Raw genomic sequence first — 14,671 nt, 5'->3', positions numbered from 1 at the left:
TGCCAAAACTCAAAGGGACAATTGGCCAATCATCAAACAAGAAGTCAACCTGTTCCTGGTTGTGTATCTCGCGAGATCCAGAAAGACGCTGATCCGATTGGCTGTTTCATTGTACCATTTAAAACAGATGAATATGGATGAAAGAAATGAAAGGGTTCTCATTCAAATCAGCTGGGGTTGGCTCATCAGAATCAACTAACGATTGTACCAGCGGAAATCCGACGAAACAACAGAAGTACAAATACATTTTGAGGTAATTTAGCATACCTAACAACTTTTGAATTTGGTAGTCTGTCATTACGATTTTGCTTTGCTTCAATGCTGGTTTTTAAGCAAATAGTTTATTTTCATTAACTAGATTCGGACTTTTTTTAAATGGAAAATTAAAACATGCACACGGTAGTATCGCCTGTTTAGTTCAATGCAATGATTCCAAATACTATTTTAGTCTGCATGTCCGGCCACACCGCCTGTCACCTGTGCAGCGCAGGTTCAGAGAGGGCGTTGCATCTGACATTTACATTTGTTTGAGTCGAAGTCGGTCCATAATGAATTGAATAACATATGCCCCTCATAATAAAAAGCAGTGGGCTTTGATCCCCGGTTGTCTACGCACGCTAGTTTCTCGCTGAGTTAAAGTTTAGGATTGTAATGGAGAGTTAATGCACGTCTTCAGCTGTCAGGCCAAGTCAATCAACCAAGCGTGTTTTACCCAACCACCATTGCTCAACTTGTCTGTCACTGACATTGCAAGTTTGAATGTACCCATTCGAACTTCATGTGTACATAACCTCCCTGTCTAGCCTACTTTCTCCAGCACTCCGATGGCTCCGCCGGTGATGGGCCTTACACTGCTGCTGGTCTGCGTGTTGGCCTCCCGGTGTGGTCCAGTGAGCTGTTTATTTGACTGGTTGAAGCAGACGCAGCCAGGGGCTCCAGTCCTCGCCCCTTCACTGGTCCCTGGACTACCTGAGGGAGATGCCCAACCGTTCGAGATGACGGTAGCCGATGAAAAGTTCCTAGCAGAGGCAAAAAATATGGAGCTCAGCCCGTTGGACAGCTGTCATTACCGGGTAATGTTGGACAGTTATTCTCTACACAACATTAGTCAGGTCTTCTCGCTTAGATAACAATCTGTGTTTCAACCATTATGAAAATGGTCTATGAACCCTTGGCTGAGCAATCATGCATGATGATGCATCCTACTGTCATTCTTTCCCAAAGAAAGTTTTGGGCTATATGTCTACCTAACAACTATTTATTTCACCAGGCAGTGACACTGAAGCATAATGGCTTTATAGGCATGGGCATCACAGCACCTCAGAGAAGTTGCAGGGCAAATCCACTCATCAGTTTAATGCATTTATTTAAATCAAACTGACTTCATATTGATCATCAGTCAGTAGAAAAAGTGTCCCTCTCCCTCCAGGTGGTTGCCCAGCTGAAGTCTACCTGCGCTAGCCTATCAGAGGAGCAGCTGGCCAAACTGGGCGTTGTCCTGTTCAACTGCCAGGCAGAGGTGGAGGGGCGTAGGACGTACCCCTGCACTGAGGACATGGTACGCTCCGAGATGTATAATTTGTTCCAGCTAAGCAATATCTAGGAACTTTTTTTTTTTTAAATAAATTGTTTTGGTAGTCAAGTTGTTTGAATGTTAATACAGTTCTGTCCTAATCACTGATGCTAGAGGACTTGGTGGGTTGAAGGCAGAATTGTTAGAGTGCCATATTTTCATATTGGAAGGCTCTGTCCTCTTCCCAGTCTGAATCTGGGTCATTTGTATTAGGGCATACTGCAGCAAACAGTTTTTAAATGATTTGTAAGGGAAAAACAGTGTTCTTGGAGAACTTCAGGTAGTGCCTCCTGCTTTACTTGGTTCTGTTTAATTTTGTGCCTGAGCTCGACCCAGTTTACATGCACAGCACTGAAGCTGATTTCATAGTCTCTCTACAGTATGTTCACCCTCTTCTCCTGCCAGTCCCTAAAGCAGTGCACAGTGGACATGGACTCGGACACGTGGAATGCTTACCACATAGTGAGTAACCGGGCACGCTCCGTGTGTTACGCCACCCGTCAGCAGCACTTCCGCCGCCGGGCCGAGCTCACCGTCAACGCGCTAATCTCTACAGCAACCAGCCAACTGGACGCCATGAAGGACCTGAAGGTCAGTTGTCTTTGTGTCAATCTCTCCCTTGTTCTGCCCCCCCTTCTCACTCTTTTTCCCCTTCTATTTCAAAGGGAGAGGTCTGTTTTTCTTTCTGTTTTCTGTCATAATATGTGGACTTGAATGTCTCTGCTGTGTTCCACAACAGGAGGGTCAGCTGGAGCTGAAGGATCTCACTTCGGCCTCCCTGGAGAAGCTGCTGAAGGGTCACAGTGCCCTGGTGGCCCAGCAGGGGGCACTGTGGGAGGGCCAGGAGCAGCTGGAGACCTCGCTCTCGTCTAACCTGGAGCGTCTGGGCCAGGAGAAGGCCCTCATTGCCTCCGGACAGGAACTGGTGGCCCAGCTCATCCAGGGAATCACACACAGGATGGGTAAGAGGAGATGCATGCACAAACACACACTGTTTGTTGTTCTCTATTTCACAGCCTTAATTCATGATCATAACAAATATTTTTTATAACTAAACCAAGATAGACCACAGACTGTCGTTTCCTGTGGAAACAAATGAGTCATAGTGGGCAGAACAAGCAAGGAGGTGAGCAGAGCCAAGCACGAGCTAGCGAGATCCTATTGGCACATTCTAGCATGCATCTGCATATTTCTGTTAGGGAATGCCTACTCTGAAGTGCGTGTGTGCAACTAGATTTGTCTTTGCCCACCTAAACAAGGTGATTTTAAAATAACTTTTGCAAAGGGTAAAGTCTACAAAACTAGTCCACTCTGTTCATAACAGATTGTAGTTTTGCGAACAGAACTGAGAATGTTTAATCTATGAGAAAATGTGAAGAATGTCGGCCAAAATCCATCTTGTTCCATCTTCTCTCGCTGCTGGCAAGCACTCACTACCATATTTGGTAGTGATTAGAAAAGCCAAGCGGTTGCTTCATTTATATATCAAGTGAAATATCTGTCTCATTGTTCTCTGTGATGATAATACTCTTGTGTGACGTTGCTCTCTTTGTCAACACTGTTTGGTCTGTTTTTGCTCTGCGCTCCCCGACTCATTACAAAAATGCTTGTGAGATCATGTTCACTTCATGTCCCCTACCTCCCTTCTAGAGAATGTTAGTGAGCAGCTAAAGGATCAAAGGTCAGAGGTTCAGGAGGGTCATAAGGCCCTTCTGGATGACCTTGCTGAGGTCAGTGGGCGCGCAAAGGACATCTATAGCAAAATGGGTAAGATGCGCATGCACACACCATGCAAAGCAATGTGTATGTTCATCACACTAACTTGTAATTTGGGATAAATCTACTGATTCTGGATAAATGCAATGAATTATCTGTATTTGGTTGCAAATGCTACTTATTGATTTAATTAAATGTGTTTGACAGCTTGAGATGCATCGCAAGATACATTATCCAGGTTTTGATGTCTAGGACAATTTTATTAATTTGTTAAATACTTTAAACTGCATTCTAATGTTGACTGCTTAAAGAAAACATTATCAAGTGAAGTGCTTTATGCATGCTCAGGTTTTGGGTCTCGGGGGCTGCCTGAGTGGAAATTTAAAATGGAAGTTATGGAACTCCCTCACGTGGTTCCTTTTTATGGGGAAAAATCCTCAATGAAATGGACATTAGGCTACATGTGGAGAATTATACATTTGCCTCTGTTGGCCATCAAGTAGTCTATCAATGTATATGCCATTGTCGGCTGCCATTTGATACAATAATTATGTTGAAATGACTATCACTGAAGTCATTGCAAATAAATGTGTGCCACTTGTGGAGCTGGCAAACCAATTTAATAAATAGCCTAAAACTTCAGTTTATTGTTGTAGTGTTGTTTTGAACATATTAGATTGACAGTAAGTCAGATTAGGCTACAGGTCAAATCTTTGAGGTCAAGATGGAGAATGTGACTCAATATTTACTGCACTTAACCTAAATTGCCATTTTCTGTAGTCTCATAAATAATGATTCTGGCGAGTGGCAACACTAACAAACAGGAGCTGTCAAATTGTACTTTTTGTTTCAGGGTCTGCGTTCAAAATACCAAAACATGCTGTTGAAGTTATTTATACAGGTTTAAATGACATGGACACTATTTGACAATTTAATTGTTTTAGCTAATTTTACAGTTTATCAATGATGTAATGACGTTCTGGTATCTTTAATTGTATGGATCTGATCATTTGTTTTTCTCGTCTCCATGGGAATGTGATCTCAGACCACAGTATGTCTGGGTTCCTGCAGTATCAGAAACTGACAGCTCAGTACTACATGGATCTCATGGGAAAACTGGAACGCATGAATGGAACCCTGGGAACCATGCTGCGTTACCTTGACAACATGCAGCGTTGTCTAGAAGAGAGGCTACATATTATCCAGGGTTACCTGGGCTGGGCAGGTAGTGTATATATGTTTGTGTATATATATATATATTACTGCTCAAAAAAATAAAGGGAACACTTAAACAACACAATTTAACTCTAAGTCAATCACACTTCTGTGAAATCAAACTGTCCACTTAAGAAGCAACACTGATTGACAATAAATTTCACATGCTGTTGTGCAAATGGAATAGACTCCTCCTAATGCAAGACAATGCTAGACCTCATGTGGCTGGAGTGTCAGCAGTTCCTGCAAGAGGAAGGCATTGATGCTATGGACTGGCCCGCCCGTTCCCCAGACCTGAATCCAATTGAGCACATCTGGGACATCATGTCTCGCTACATCCACCAACGCCACGTTGCACCACAGACTGTCCAGGAGTTGGCGGATGCTTTTGTCCAGGTCTGGGAGGAGATCCCTCTGGAGACCATCCGCCACCTCATCAGGAGCATGCCCAGGCGTTGTAGGGAGGTCATACAGGCACATGGAGGCCACACACACTACTGAGCCTCATTTTGACTTGTTTTAAGGACATTACATCAAAGTTGGATCAGTCTGTAGTGTGGTTTTCCACTTTAATTTTGAGTGTGACTCCAAATCCAGACCTCCATGGGTTGATTTCCATTGATCATTTTTGTAATTTTGTTGTCAGCACATTCAACTATGTAAAGAAAAAAGTATTTAATAAGAATATTTCATTCATTCAGATCTAGGATGTGTTATTTTAGTGTTCCCTTTATTTTTTTGAGCTGTGTGTGTATATATAATCAGACCAGGTACACAACTTTAGACCACCAGATGCATTTTTATTGCAAAGGTCAACAGATATCTTATTTTGCAGTGAGAATGAACATTTTAATCTTAGTTCCTTCATCAGTTACACACATTTTTCAGTAAATTTCCCTCTGTTTCTGTCCAGCAGGTCTAAGTCTGGCTGCGGTGTGGACGTGTGTGGTGCATGCTGGGTACTTCCTGCTGTGTGCGGTGGTACTGACGTTCCTGCGCTGTCCGTCCTTCTCCCGAGCCATGCTGCTCTTCACGGTCCCGCTCAACGCTGTGGCTGAGGTCAACCAACAGCCTGCCCTGGACCTGCCCAGTCTCAGCATGCTGCTGCTCACACTGTCACTCGGTACGGGAAGGGTTTTGTGTGTGTGTGTTGCTGCCCCTCTCACTGGAAACTACAAAAGGGTGTTTTTTCTTTTATTTTTTCTTCTCACCCTGTCACTCATGACTGACTGGGATATTAATTATTAGCCGTCTTATTGGTGATGTGGACTATTGTGATGTCATTACCCTCTCCTCAGGCTACTGGTTGGCGATGCAGGTGTTGTGGGCGTGTTCTCAGATGAGAGGAAAGAAGATCCCCAGTCAGAAGACCCTGGAACCAGAAAGCCACCACTACCTCCACTCCTGCGGCCCATCCTCCTCCACCCCCCAGAGGTGAGTGACAGTAGGGTAGCTCCAGAATTGAATTACATTTGACTTCAGATTTGCTAATAAACCCTGTATCACAAGATGTGCATTTACCAGAGGAAAACTCATGAAAGCGTAAATGAAAGTACTTATTTTCAAAGTGGCCCTCGCCGGTAATGGGTGGTTACTGCTAATTATGTGAACTGACCAAGTTTGATATAATGTAGCTGATACTTCTCTCTCTCTTCATACTCTCAGAGATGAGCTGGATGGTCTCATGGAGCCAATAGACCTGCTGGATCAGGACAGCTTCATGACTGGTGTGTAACACACACTATAAATGGACCATGCTCTCTTCAGAATTCCTCTCAAAATGAATGGAAAACACTATTCTCTTGGCTGTTATTTATTTTTCTAATAATTTCCAGGTGACCCCTGCATAGCAGCATTGTCTCCCTCCCATGCCCACTACATGACTGAGGCCAGGTTTGTGCCTGTGGGCTCACTGAACCACTCTACTCCCAGGTTCAAGTGTCGGCCTAGTCTCTCTGCGGTGAGCATGAATATAGCACATGAATGCCCTTAAGGGAGATGGAGGGTATTAGTGTCATACTCTGATGGACCTAGTTAGTTATAAACCAGTAGGTTTATGTAGATTACTTACTAAATGTAATTAGGTTACTAGTTACTTGGCCAAAGATCTAATCACTAACTTTTGTATTACTCATTGATTACTTTTAGGTGACTTTCCCCATAAGAGGCACAGGTTAGTAGCTGGCACAACCACAGTCATAAAATCTGATTATTAAACCTAACCTTACCCACACTGCTAACCCTAATGGTTAGGAAATTAGGGTATATCAAATCAAATTTATTTATATAGCCCTTCGTACATCAGCTGATATCTCAAAGTGCTGTACAGAAACCCAGCCTAAAACAGCAAGCAATGCAGGTGTAGAAGCACGGTGGCTAGGAAAAACTCCCTAGAAAGGCCAAAACCTAGGAAGAAACCTAGAGAGGAACCAGGCTATGTGGGGTGGCCAGTCCTCTTCTGGCTGTGCCGGGTGGAGATTATAACAGAACATGGCCAAGATGTTCAAATGTTCATAAATGACCAGCATGGTCGAATAATAATAAGGCAGAACAGTTGAAACTGGAGCAGCAGCACAGTCAGGTGGAAGTTGAAACTGGAGCAGCAGCATGGCCAGGTGGACTGGGGACAGCAAGGAGTCATCATGTCCTGGGGCATGGTCCTAGGGCTCAGGTCCTCCGAGAGAAAGAAAGAGAGGAGAGAATTAGAGAACGCACACTTAGATTCACACAGGACACCGAATAGGACAGGAGAAGTACTCCAGATATAACAAACTGACCCCAGCCCCCCCCGACACAAACTACTGCAGCATAAATACTGGAGGCTGAGACAGGAGGGGTCAGGAGACACTGTGGCCCCATCCGAGGACACCCCCGGACAGGGCCAAACAGGAAGGATATAACCCCACCCACTTTGCCAAAGCACAGCCCCCACACCACTAGAGGGATATCTTCAACCACCAACTTACCATCCTGAGACAAGGCTGAGTATAGCCCACAAAGATCTCCGCCACGGCACAACCCAAGGGGGGGCGCCAACCCAGACAGGATGACCACAACAGTGAATCAACCCACTCAGGTGACGCACCCCCTCCAGGGACTGCATGAGAGAGCCCCAGTAAGCCAGTGACTCAGCCCCTGTAATAGGGTTAGAGGCAGAGAATCCTAGTGGAAAGAGGGGAACCGGCCAGGCAGAGACAGCAAGGGCGGTTCGTTGCTCCAGAGCCTTTCCGTTCACCTTCCCACTCCTGGGCCAGACTACACTCAATCATATGACCCACTGAAGAGATGAGTCTTCAGTAAAGACTTAAAGGTTGAGACCGAGTTTGCGTCTCTGACATGGGTAGGCAGACCGTTCCATAAAAATGGAGCTCTATAGGAGAAAGCCCTGCCTCCAGCTGTTTGCTTAGAAATTCTAGGGACAATTAGGAGGCCTGCATCTTGTGACCGTAGCGTACGTGTAGGTATGTACGGCAGGACCAAATCAGAGAGATAGGTAGGAGCAAGCCCATGTAATGCTTTGTAGGTTAGCAGTAAAACCTTGAAATCAGCCCTTCCTTTGACAGGAAGCCAGTGTAGAGAGGCTAGCACTGGCGTAATATGATCAAATTTTTTGGTTCTAGTCAGGATTGCCGTATTTAGCACTAACTGAAGTTTATTTAGTGCTTTATCCGGGTAGCCGGAAAATAGAGCATTGCAGTAGTCTAACCTAGAAGTGACAAAAGCATGGATTAATTTTTCTGCATCATTTTTGGACAGAAAGTTTCTGATTTTTGCAATGTTACGTAGATGGAAAAAAGCTGTCCTCAAAATGGTCTTGGTATGTTCTTCAAAAGAGAGATCAGGGTCCAGAGTAACGCTGAGGTCCTTCACAGTTTTATTTGAGACGACTGTACAACCATTAAGATTAATTGTCAGATTCAACAGAAGATCTCTGTGTCTTGGGACCTAGAACAAGCATCTCTGTTTTGTCCGAGTTTAATAGTAGAAAGTTTGCAGCCATCCACTTCCTTATGTCTGAAACGCATGCTTCTAGCGAGGGCAATTTTGGGGCTTCACCATGTTTCATTGAAATGTACAGCTATGTGTCATCCACATAGCAGTGAAAGTTAACATTATGTTTTCGAATAACATCCCCAAGAGGTAAAATATATAGTGAAAACAATAGTGGTCCTAAAACGGAACCTTGAGGAACACCGAAATTTACAGTTGATTTGTCAGAGGACAAACCATTCACAGAGACAAACTGATATTTTTCCGACAGATAAGATCTAAACCAGGCCAGAACATGTCCGTGTAGACCAATTTGGGTTTCCAATCTCTCCAAAAGAATGTGGTGATCGATGGTATCAAAAGCAGCACTAAGGTCTAGGAGCACGAGGACAGATGCAGAGCCTCGGTCTGATGCCATTAAAATGTAATTTACCACCTTCACAAGTGCCGTCTAAAACCAGACTGAAGCATTTCGTATACATTGTTTGTCTTCAGGAAGGCAGTGAGTTGCTGCGCAACAGCCTTCTCTAAAATTTTTGAGAGGAATGGAAGATTCGATATAGGCCGATAGTTTTTTATATTTTCTGGGTCAAGGTTTGGCTTTTTCAAGAGAGGCTTTATTACTGCCACTTTTAGTGAGTTTGGTACACATCCGGTGGATAGAGAGCCGTTTATTATGTTCAACATAGGAGGGCCAAGCACAGGAAGCAGCTCTTTCAGTAGTTTAGTTGGAATAGGGTCCAGTATGCAGCTTGAAGGTTTAGAGGCCATGTTTATTTTCATCATTTTGTCAAGAGATATAGTACTAAAACACTTGAGCGTCTCTCTTGATCCTAGGTCCTGGCAGAGTTGTGCAGACTCAGGACAACTGAGGTTTGGAGGAATACGCAGGTTTAAAGAGGAGTCCGTAATTTGCTTTCTAATAATCATAATCTTTTCCTCAAAGAAGTTCATGAATTTATCACTGCTAAAGTGAAAGTCATCCTCTCTTGGGGAATGCTGCTTTTTAGTTAGCTTTGCGACAGTATCAAAAAGGAATTTCGGATTCTTCTTATTTTCCTCAATTAAGTTAGAAAAATAGGATGATCGAGCAGCAGTAAGGGCTCTTCGGTACTGCACGGTACCGTCCTTCCAAGCTAGTCGGAAGACTTCCAGTTTGGTGTGGCGCCATTTCCGTTCCAATTTTCTGGAAGCTTGCTTCAGAGCTCGGGTATTTTTTGTGTACCAGGGAGCTAGTTTCTTATGAGATTTTTTTTAGTTTTTATATACACGTGTGGTTAGTGTTAGCTACACATCGGTGCCATTTAAGATTAGTTTTTTTTCATTTTTTTCATGAGCATGGCCTTATTTCTATTACAGCATATTGGTTGACTTTCTTTCACCCAGTTCAATGTAACAGTGATTGGTTTAGGCTCGTACATGATACTCACATTTTCCCTATACTCATCATGAGGTTGCTACAACCTAGCCTATAAATGACGGTATACAATGTAGGTGCACACAGGTCGAGATCCATTTGAGGTAACAACATACTCTGCATGGCTAATAGAACTAGCGCATTAGTAAACCCGCTACATTCATGCAGTAACGTTAGTGTACAGTCAGTAAGCAGTTACACCGGTGGGCCCCGGTGGCAATAAATTAGTCAAACCAAAAGCTTACCTTGACTTGGAAGAGTTCCAGTGTTGGAAAGTCATAGCCAGCTAGCTAACATAACATCCTTCTGTTTGAGCAGGATGTTTCAGTAGGATAAACTAGCTATCTGCATTTACTAGCTAAGTAAGTGAAAGACACTTGCTGCTTCATTTTGGTAGAAATTAATTTGTTAAACTGTTCTACTGTCTTTCTCTCTTTGTCAACTACTCATTACATTTGTATGCTCTGCAGTGCTAGCTAGCTGCAGCTTATGCTTCCAGTACTAGATACATTTTTGGATCCTTTGATTGGGTGGGCAACATGTCAGTTCATGGTGCAAGAACTCTGATAGGTTGGAGGATGTCCTACGGAAGTTGTCATAATTACTGTGTTCTCATGGGTGAGAACCATGAGCCTCCTCGGTTTTGTATTGAAGTCAATGTACCCAGAGGAGGACCGAAGCTAGCTGTCCTCCGGCTACACCATGGTGTTACCCTAGAGGGCTGTTGAGGCAACTGTAGACCTTTTCAAAATAGTGTTTTAATCAATTATTTGGTGATGTGATTTTATATTTAGTATAGTCGTATCTAAAGAGTAACTTAATTTTTATGAAATTCACTGAGGATGGTCCTCTGAGGAGCCTCCACTGCTACACATACAGATTATTATTGGCTTCTATCACTGACATACTGTTTTTAGATTGGTAGGCTATTCTTGACATTTTGTGTTCTGATTGGCAGGCTGTCCTAGGTCTGCCCCAAAAGAACCTGGGAGGAATGATGGATGCAGTGAGCAAATCACGGAGCGCCAGCCCCAACCAATCCCTGGCCAGCAACAGGTTAGCCTTCTAACCAACCCGATACGTTTAGCAGGTTCAAGCATCAACTCTGTATGCAATGTTTGACCTTTATACAGTGTGTGACTTAGTAAAACCAACCGTGTGACATTTTTGCTATGCCACACCTGTACTGTATGTATAGCTAGGTGTGTGTGCTCATAGTTTCTATAGGTGTGAGAAGTTGACTTTTTATATCAATTATACTGCCTGGCTTACCTTGCTACAACTAAAGATGATTGTGTCATCAGATCTCATTATGCCACACCTATGTGATTAGCGGGACCAGGGATTACTTGTGTGCATTGTGAGAATTACTCTGCCTGATTTATTTTAGTACAACCAATGACATACAGAATTACTTTATGCCACACCTCATACAATGTTTATAGAGGAAGAAACGTTTACCACTGTGGCGCTAGCCTTGTACAGCTAGTAGATGGGTTTGATCAGAGGTATTTGATACATGTTGGACTAGTTCTGGAGGCCAATCAACTCTATAGTTCTCACCATTGTGACCAGGACAAGAGGACAGGCTGTGTTTTCAGACTACATTGCAGTTGGGCTGTGCAGAATCCTTGATCTACAAATCACCTTGTATCTGAAATAACTATTCATTATGTGACCAAGATGAGTTCTGCACCTTGCCTTGCTCAAACTGATCCCCCTCAAGTGTAGATTTATTTTCCTCCCTTCCCCCCTTTCTCTCCTCTTGTCCCTTGGCAGCTCTGTGTCTGGTCGTCAGCTGTGTAATGGCACTACCAGGATGGGACAGCAATGTAAGAAGAGGGCGGTGCTGGGACAGGAGTACTGCCACGTCCATGAGGGTGGCTATACCTCCTACAACTGCCTCTGAATAACACTGTATGTGTTCCAAATGGTACCCTATTCCCAATATAGTGCACTACTTTTGACCAGGGCCATAGGGCTATTCTCAAAAGTAGTGCATTATGTAGGGAATAGCCTGCCATTTGAATGCACACCCTGCTTCCCCTCTCCCTGCTACCCCCACCCTTCCTCCATCCACCAGGGACAAGTTCAGTAGGAGAAAACGTTTTGAAATGAGAAATCGTACCAATAAGAACAGATTTTTGTTGCAAAACGTTTTGCTAGTGTACCCAACTGAACACCCTCCCAGAATGACCAGGAAGTACTTGGGCTATTCTTTTATTTTAACGTTTAATCAGGCTGTTAGCCTGACAGTAAGAGAAACCATGGTATCTCTGTAGTGTCTAAAGCAATGACCAGTTGTCATGTGTATGAACTTTTTGTATGTCTGGATGAAAGCGCGTGCCTGTGACATCCTGTAGTAGGATACTCCCTGGTTATAAATGTGAAAGTAATGTGATAAGGCTGATGTTACTGAATTCTACAAGGGTTTATGCAGGCAGGATTGTTTGCTTTTATCATGATTTATGGACCCTGTGTGTACATGATACTGACCTTTTATTTTTTAGGGTGTGTAGATTTGTCATTTGCGTCCAAGTTATGTAGAGGACAAAGGAGGCGAATTATAACTTTCTCTTAAGATTAATTTTCCTTGAGTCATGTATTGATGTCATTGAGAGACTAAGTGAAATTTCACGTAAATGGAAGTTAAGATTTGCCCATAAAGCACTAAATTGCACTCATAAATTACTCCGTCTTGACTAACGGTTGGGAATATTATGTGTTTTTCAGATCTTAAATGTTTTTTTTAAAGCTGCCTGTCAAAGGCAAGTGTTTTTGTATGAAGGGCATATCTATTTTTTTTAAATGAATAATAAAATATCAGTAATGGAAAGTTTGTAAACATTTGTGTGTGAAGGGCATATTTCAAATCTAAATGAATTGGTCTCGCACACCGATACGCAGGTGCAGTGAAATGCTTCTGTTACTAGCTCCAATAGTGAAGTAGAATGACAATGGAAACTGTCATTAGTACATTTTATGTCGACATGGAAATAAAGCAAGGAGGACAATTCAATGATCAGGAGAATAGGGGGTCATTTCATGGACACAGATTAAGCCTAATCCTGGACTAAAAAGCACTTTCAATGAAGATTCTTTGAGTTTGCCTTTTAGATTAAGCCTAGCCCTGAACTGTCTGGGAGACCAGCCCTAGAATTCATTGTTTGGTGTTCTACACCAGCAAAGGAATGCGTGGTAGCCTGTGTACCAGTCTGTGAACATTCTACTCCTTGCACTCCTATACCATGAGTGTCATATGCCAAACATTTGTCATGACATGGAGTGCACTGATGGCACAAATAGATCTAGTTCCAGTCTAAATATGAGATGTTGCTCTTTATCAAAAGAGTTGCTGGGCCAGGTAGACTGGCTTGTCAACTAAATTATTTCCTATGAGAACACCGTTTAGCCTAACCTAGTGGAACCAGCCTGATCCCTGTGTTCACCTTATCTTTTCAAGTGAAATAGTGAATGTAGCGTTCAGGCTGGATCCACCAGACTACCTTAATGTGTGTGTTAGTCACAATATAGCGTGGGCTCTCAATGCATTGTTAGATAATACATATTTATCAGAAGTGTATATTGTAAATATGATACGTCTCCATAACCTGGGGTGTTCTTCATTTGTGCACATAGTAGCAAACTGGTTTGCAACGAATGTTGGTTTTGCAGATGGACAATTCAGGGGGTGTTCACTAGAAACCAAACGGAAGCAAATGAAATTCAGGGACCTACCTGAATTTGTCCATTAAACTTGTTTTCATTGCAAAAAAGTCTTAAGTGAAATGTTTTGGTAGGTCCCTCCCCATTTTGGTTTTGTTTGCTTCCTAGTGTTTATTTTGTTTTTAACTTTGTGGATCGGGACAATGTACAAAAAAAAACATGTCTGTCGGAGCACTGGGAAATGATTCTTTGCACCAAATTTAGCTAACTGCTAATAGAGCCCTGTGGTGGAAGTGTCATTTGTTTTGTGTGGGCTTTCCCTGGTGTGTTAACATGTAAATCTCTGACAAGGACTTTTTATCAATATATTCTTCTTTTAGGCAAATGCTAATTACCATCAAAGTAGACGTCATGCAAAACTACAAATCACTGCAAGCTTCTTCACGTCATCTCTAGTTAAGCTTTGCTAACAGGTATTGCTAATTTAAACTTGCACATGACAGTTCACAGAATGGTCTATTTTTAAAGACATGTAGCCTATTTATTCATTACCACATTTAGTTAATCCAGAGATTCTTCCCTTTGCCTCGATTCAGCAGTCTCATCCAGATTATCATGGCATTTGTAGTTCTTTGGTGGCCACATTAGCGTTTCATTTTTGGGGGTTAAATACAGGCGACTATATTGATAAGTCACATTGTCCTACAGAGATTTATGCCAGGCTAAACCTGTGAAACAAAACCCTTAAGTGTTTAGAATCCACTATGGGAAAAAATGGTGGAAAACAGAACCATTTCCCTGTTTGACCTCTGTATTAAGACTCACTGTGGTACTCTAAAAAGTTGGACAGGGTTGGCAGGTCTGCATTCTACACCGTGTGGGAGGATGTAAATAGTGTACCACAGTAAGAGTCATACCTAGAGGTCAAATGGAAATTGTTCTATTAGTTTTCCACCATTCCTTTGTTTCACGTGGGCTTTCCCTGGTGTTTTGATAACATGTTAAACCCCCCCCCCCCCCCCCCCCCTCCCTCGTGCGCATGCTGTTTGTAAATCTGATTGCCTTTTTTAGACGGGGTTTCTTAATCAACACTA

General features: G+C 42.9%; 1 protein-coding gene across 4 annotated transcripts; it reads left to right on the top strand.

The window, feature by feature from the left end:
• The first annotated feature begins 134 nt into the window (after nucleotides 1–134).
• Nucleotides 135–12,758, top strand: bmb (brambleberry). 4 transcript variants are annotated; one of them, XM_029633138.2, is made up of 14 exons: nucleotides 135–253; nucleotides 804–1,073; nucleotides 1,430–1,558; nucleotides 1,979–2,164; nucleotides 2,313–2,535; nucleotides 3,224–3,340; nucleotides 4,335–4,517; nucleotides 5,418–5,627; nucleotides 5,803–5,938; nucleotides 6,170–6,231; nucleotides 6,340–6,464; nucleotides 6,653–6,677; nucleotides 10,870–10,967; nucleotides 11,691–11,815. In XM_029633138.2, the coding sequence occupies exons 2-14, from the start codon at nucleotides 825–827 to the stop codon at nucleotides 11,715–11,717; spliced, it is 1,770 nt and encodes a 589-aa protein (XP_029488998.1). In that variant the 5' UTR covers nucleotides 135–253; nucleotides 804–824; the 3' UTR covers nucleotides 11,718–11,815. The 4 variants fall into 4 exon arrangements, with proteins under 4 accessions (XP_029488998.1, XP_029488997.1, XP_029488995.1 ...); XM_029633137.2 differs by lacking the exon at nucleotides 6,653–6,677 and having other exon boundaries at nucleotides 136–253; nucleotides 4,335–4,514; nucleotides 5,421–5,627; nucleotides 11,691–12,758; XM_029633135.2 differs by lacking the exon at nucleotides 6,653–6,677 and having other exon boundaries at nucleotides 136–253; nucleotides 4,335–4,514; nucleotides 11,691–12,758.
• Nucleotides 12,759–14,671: the final 1,913 nt, after the last annotated feature.

Source organism: Oncorhynchus nerka, linkage group LG24 (genome assembly GCF_034236695.1).
Source record: "Oncorhynchus nerka isolate Pitt River linkage group LG24, Oner_Uvic_2.0, whole genome shotgun sequence".
NCBI classification, from domain to species: Eukaryota; Metazoa; Chordata; class Actinopteri; order Salmoniformes; family Salmonidae; genus Oncorhynchus; species Oncorhynchus nerka.
Note: the sequence above shows the minus strand (reverse complement) of the source record. Positions and strands in the feature narration are given on the sequence as shown.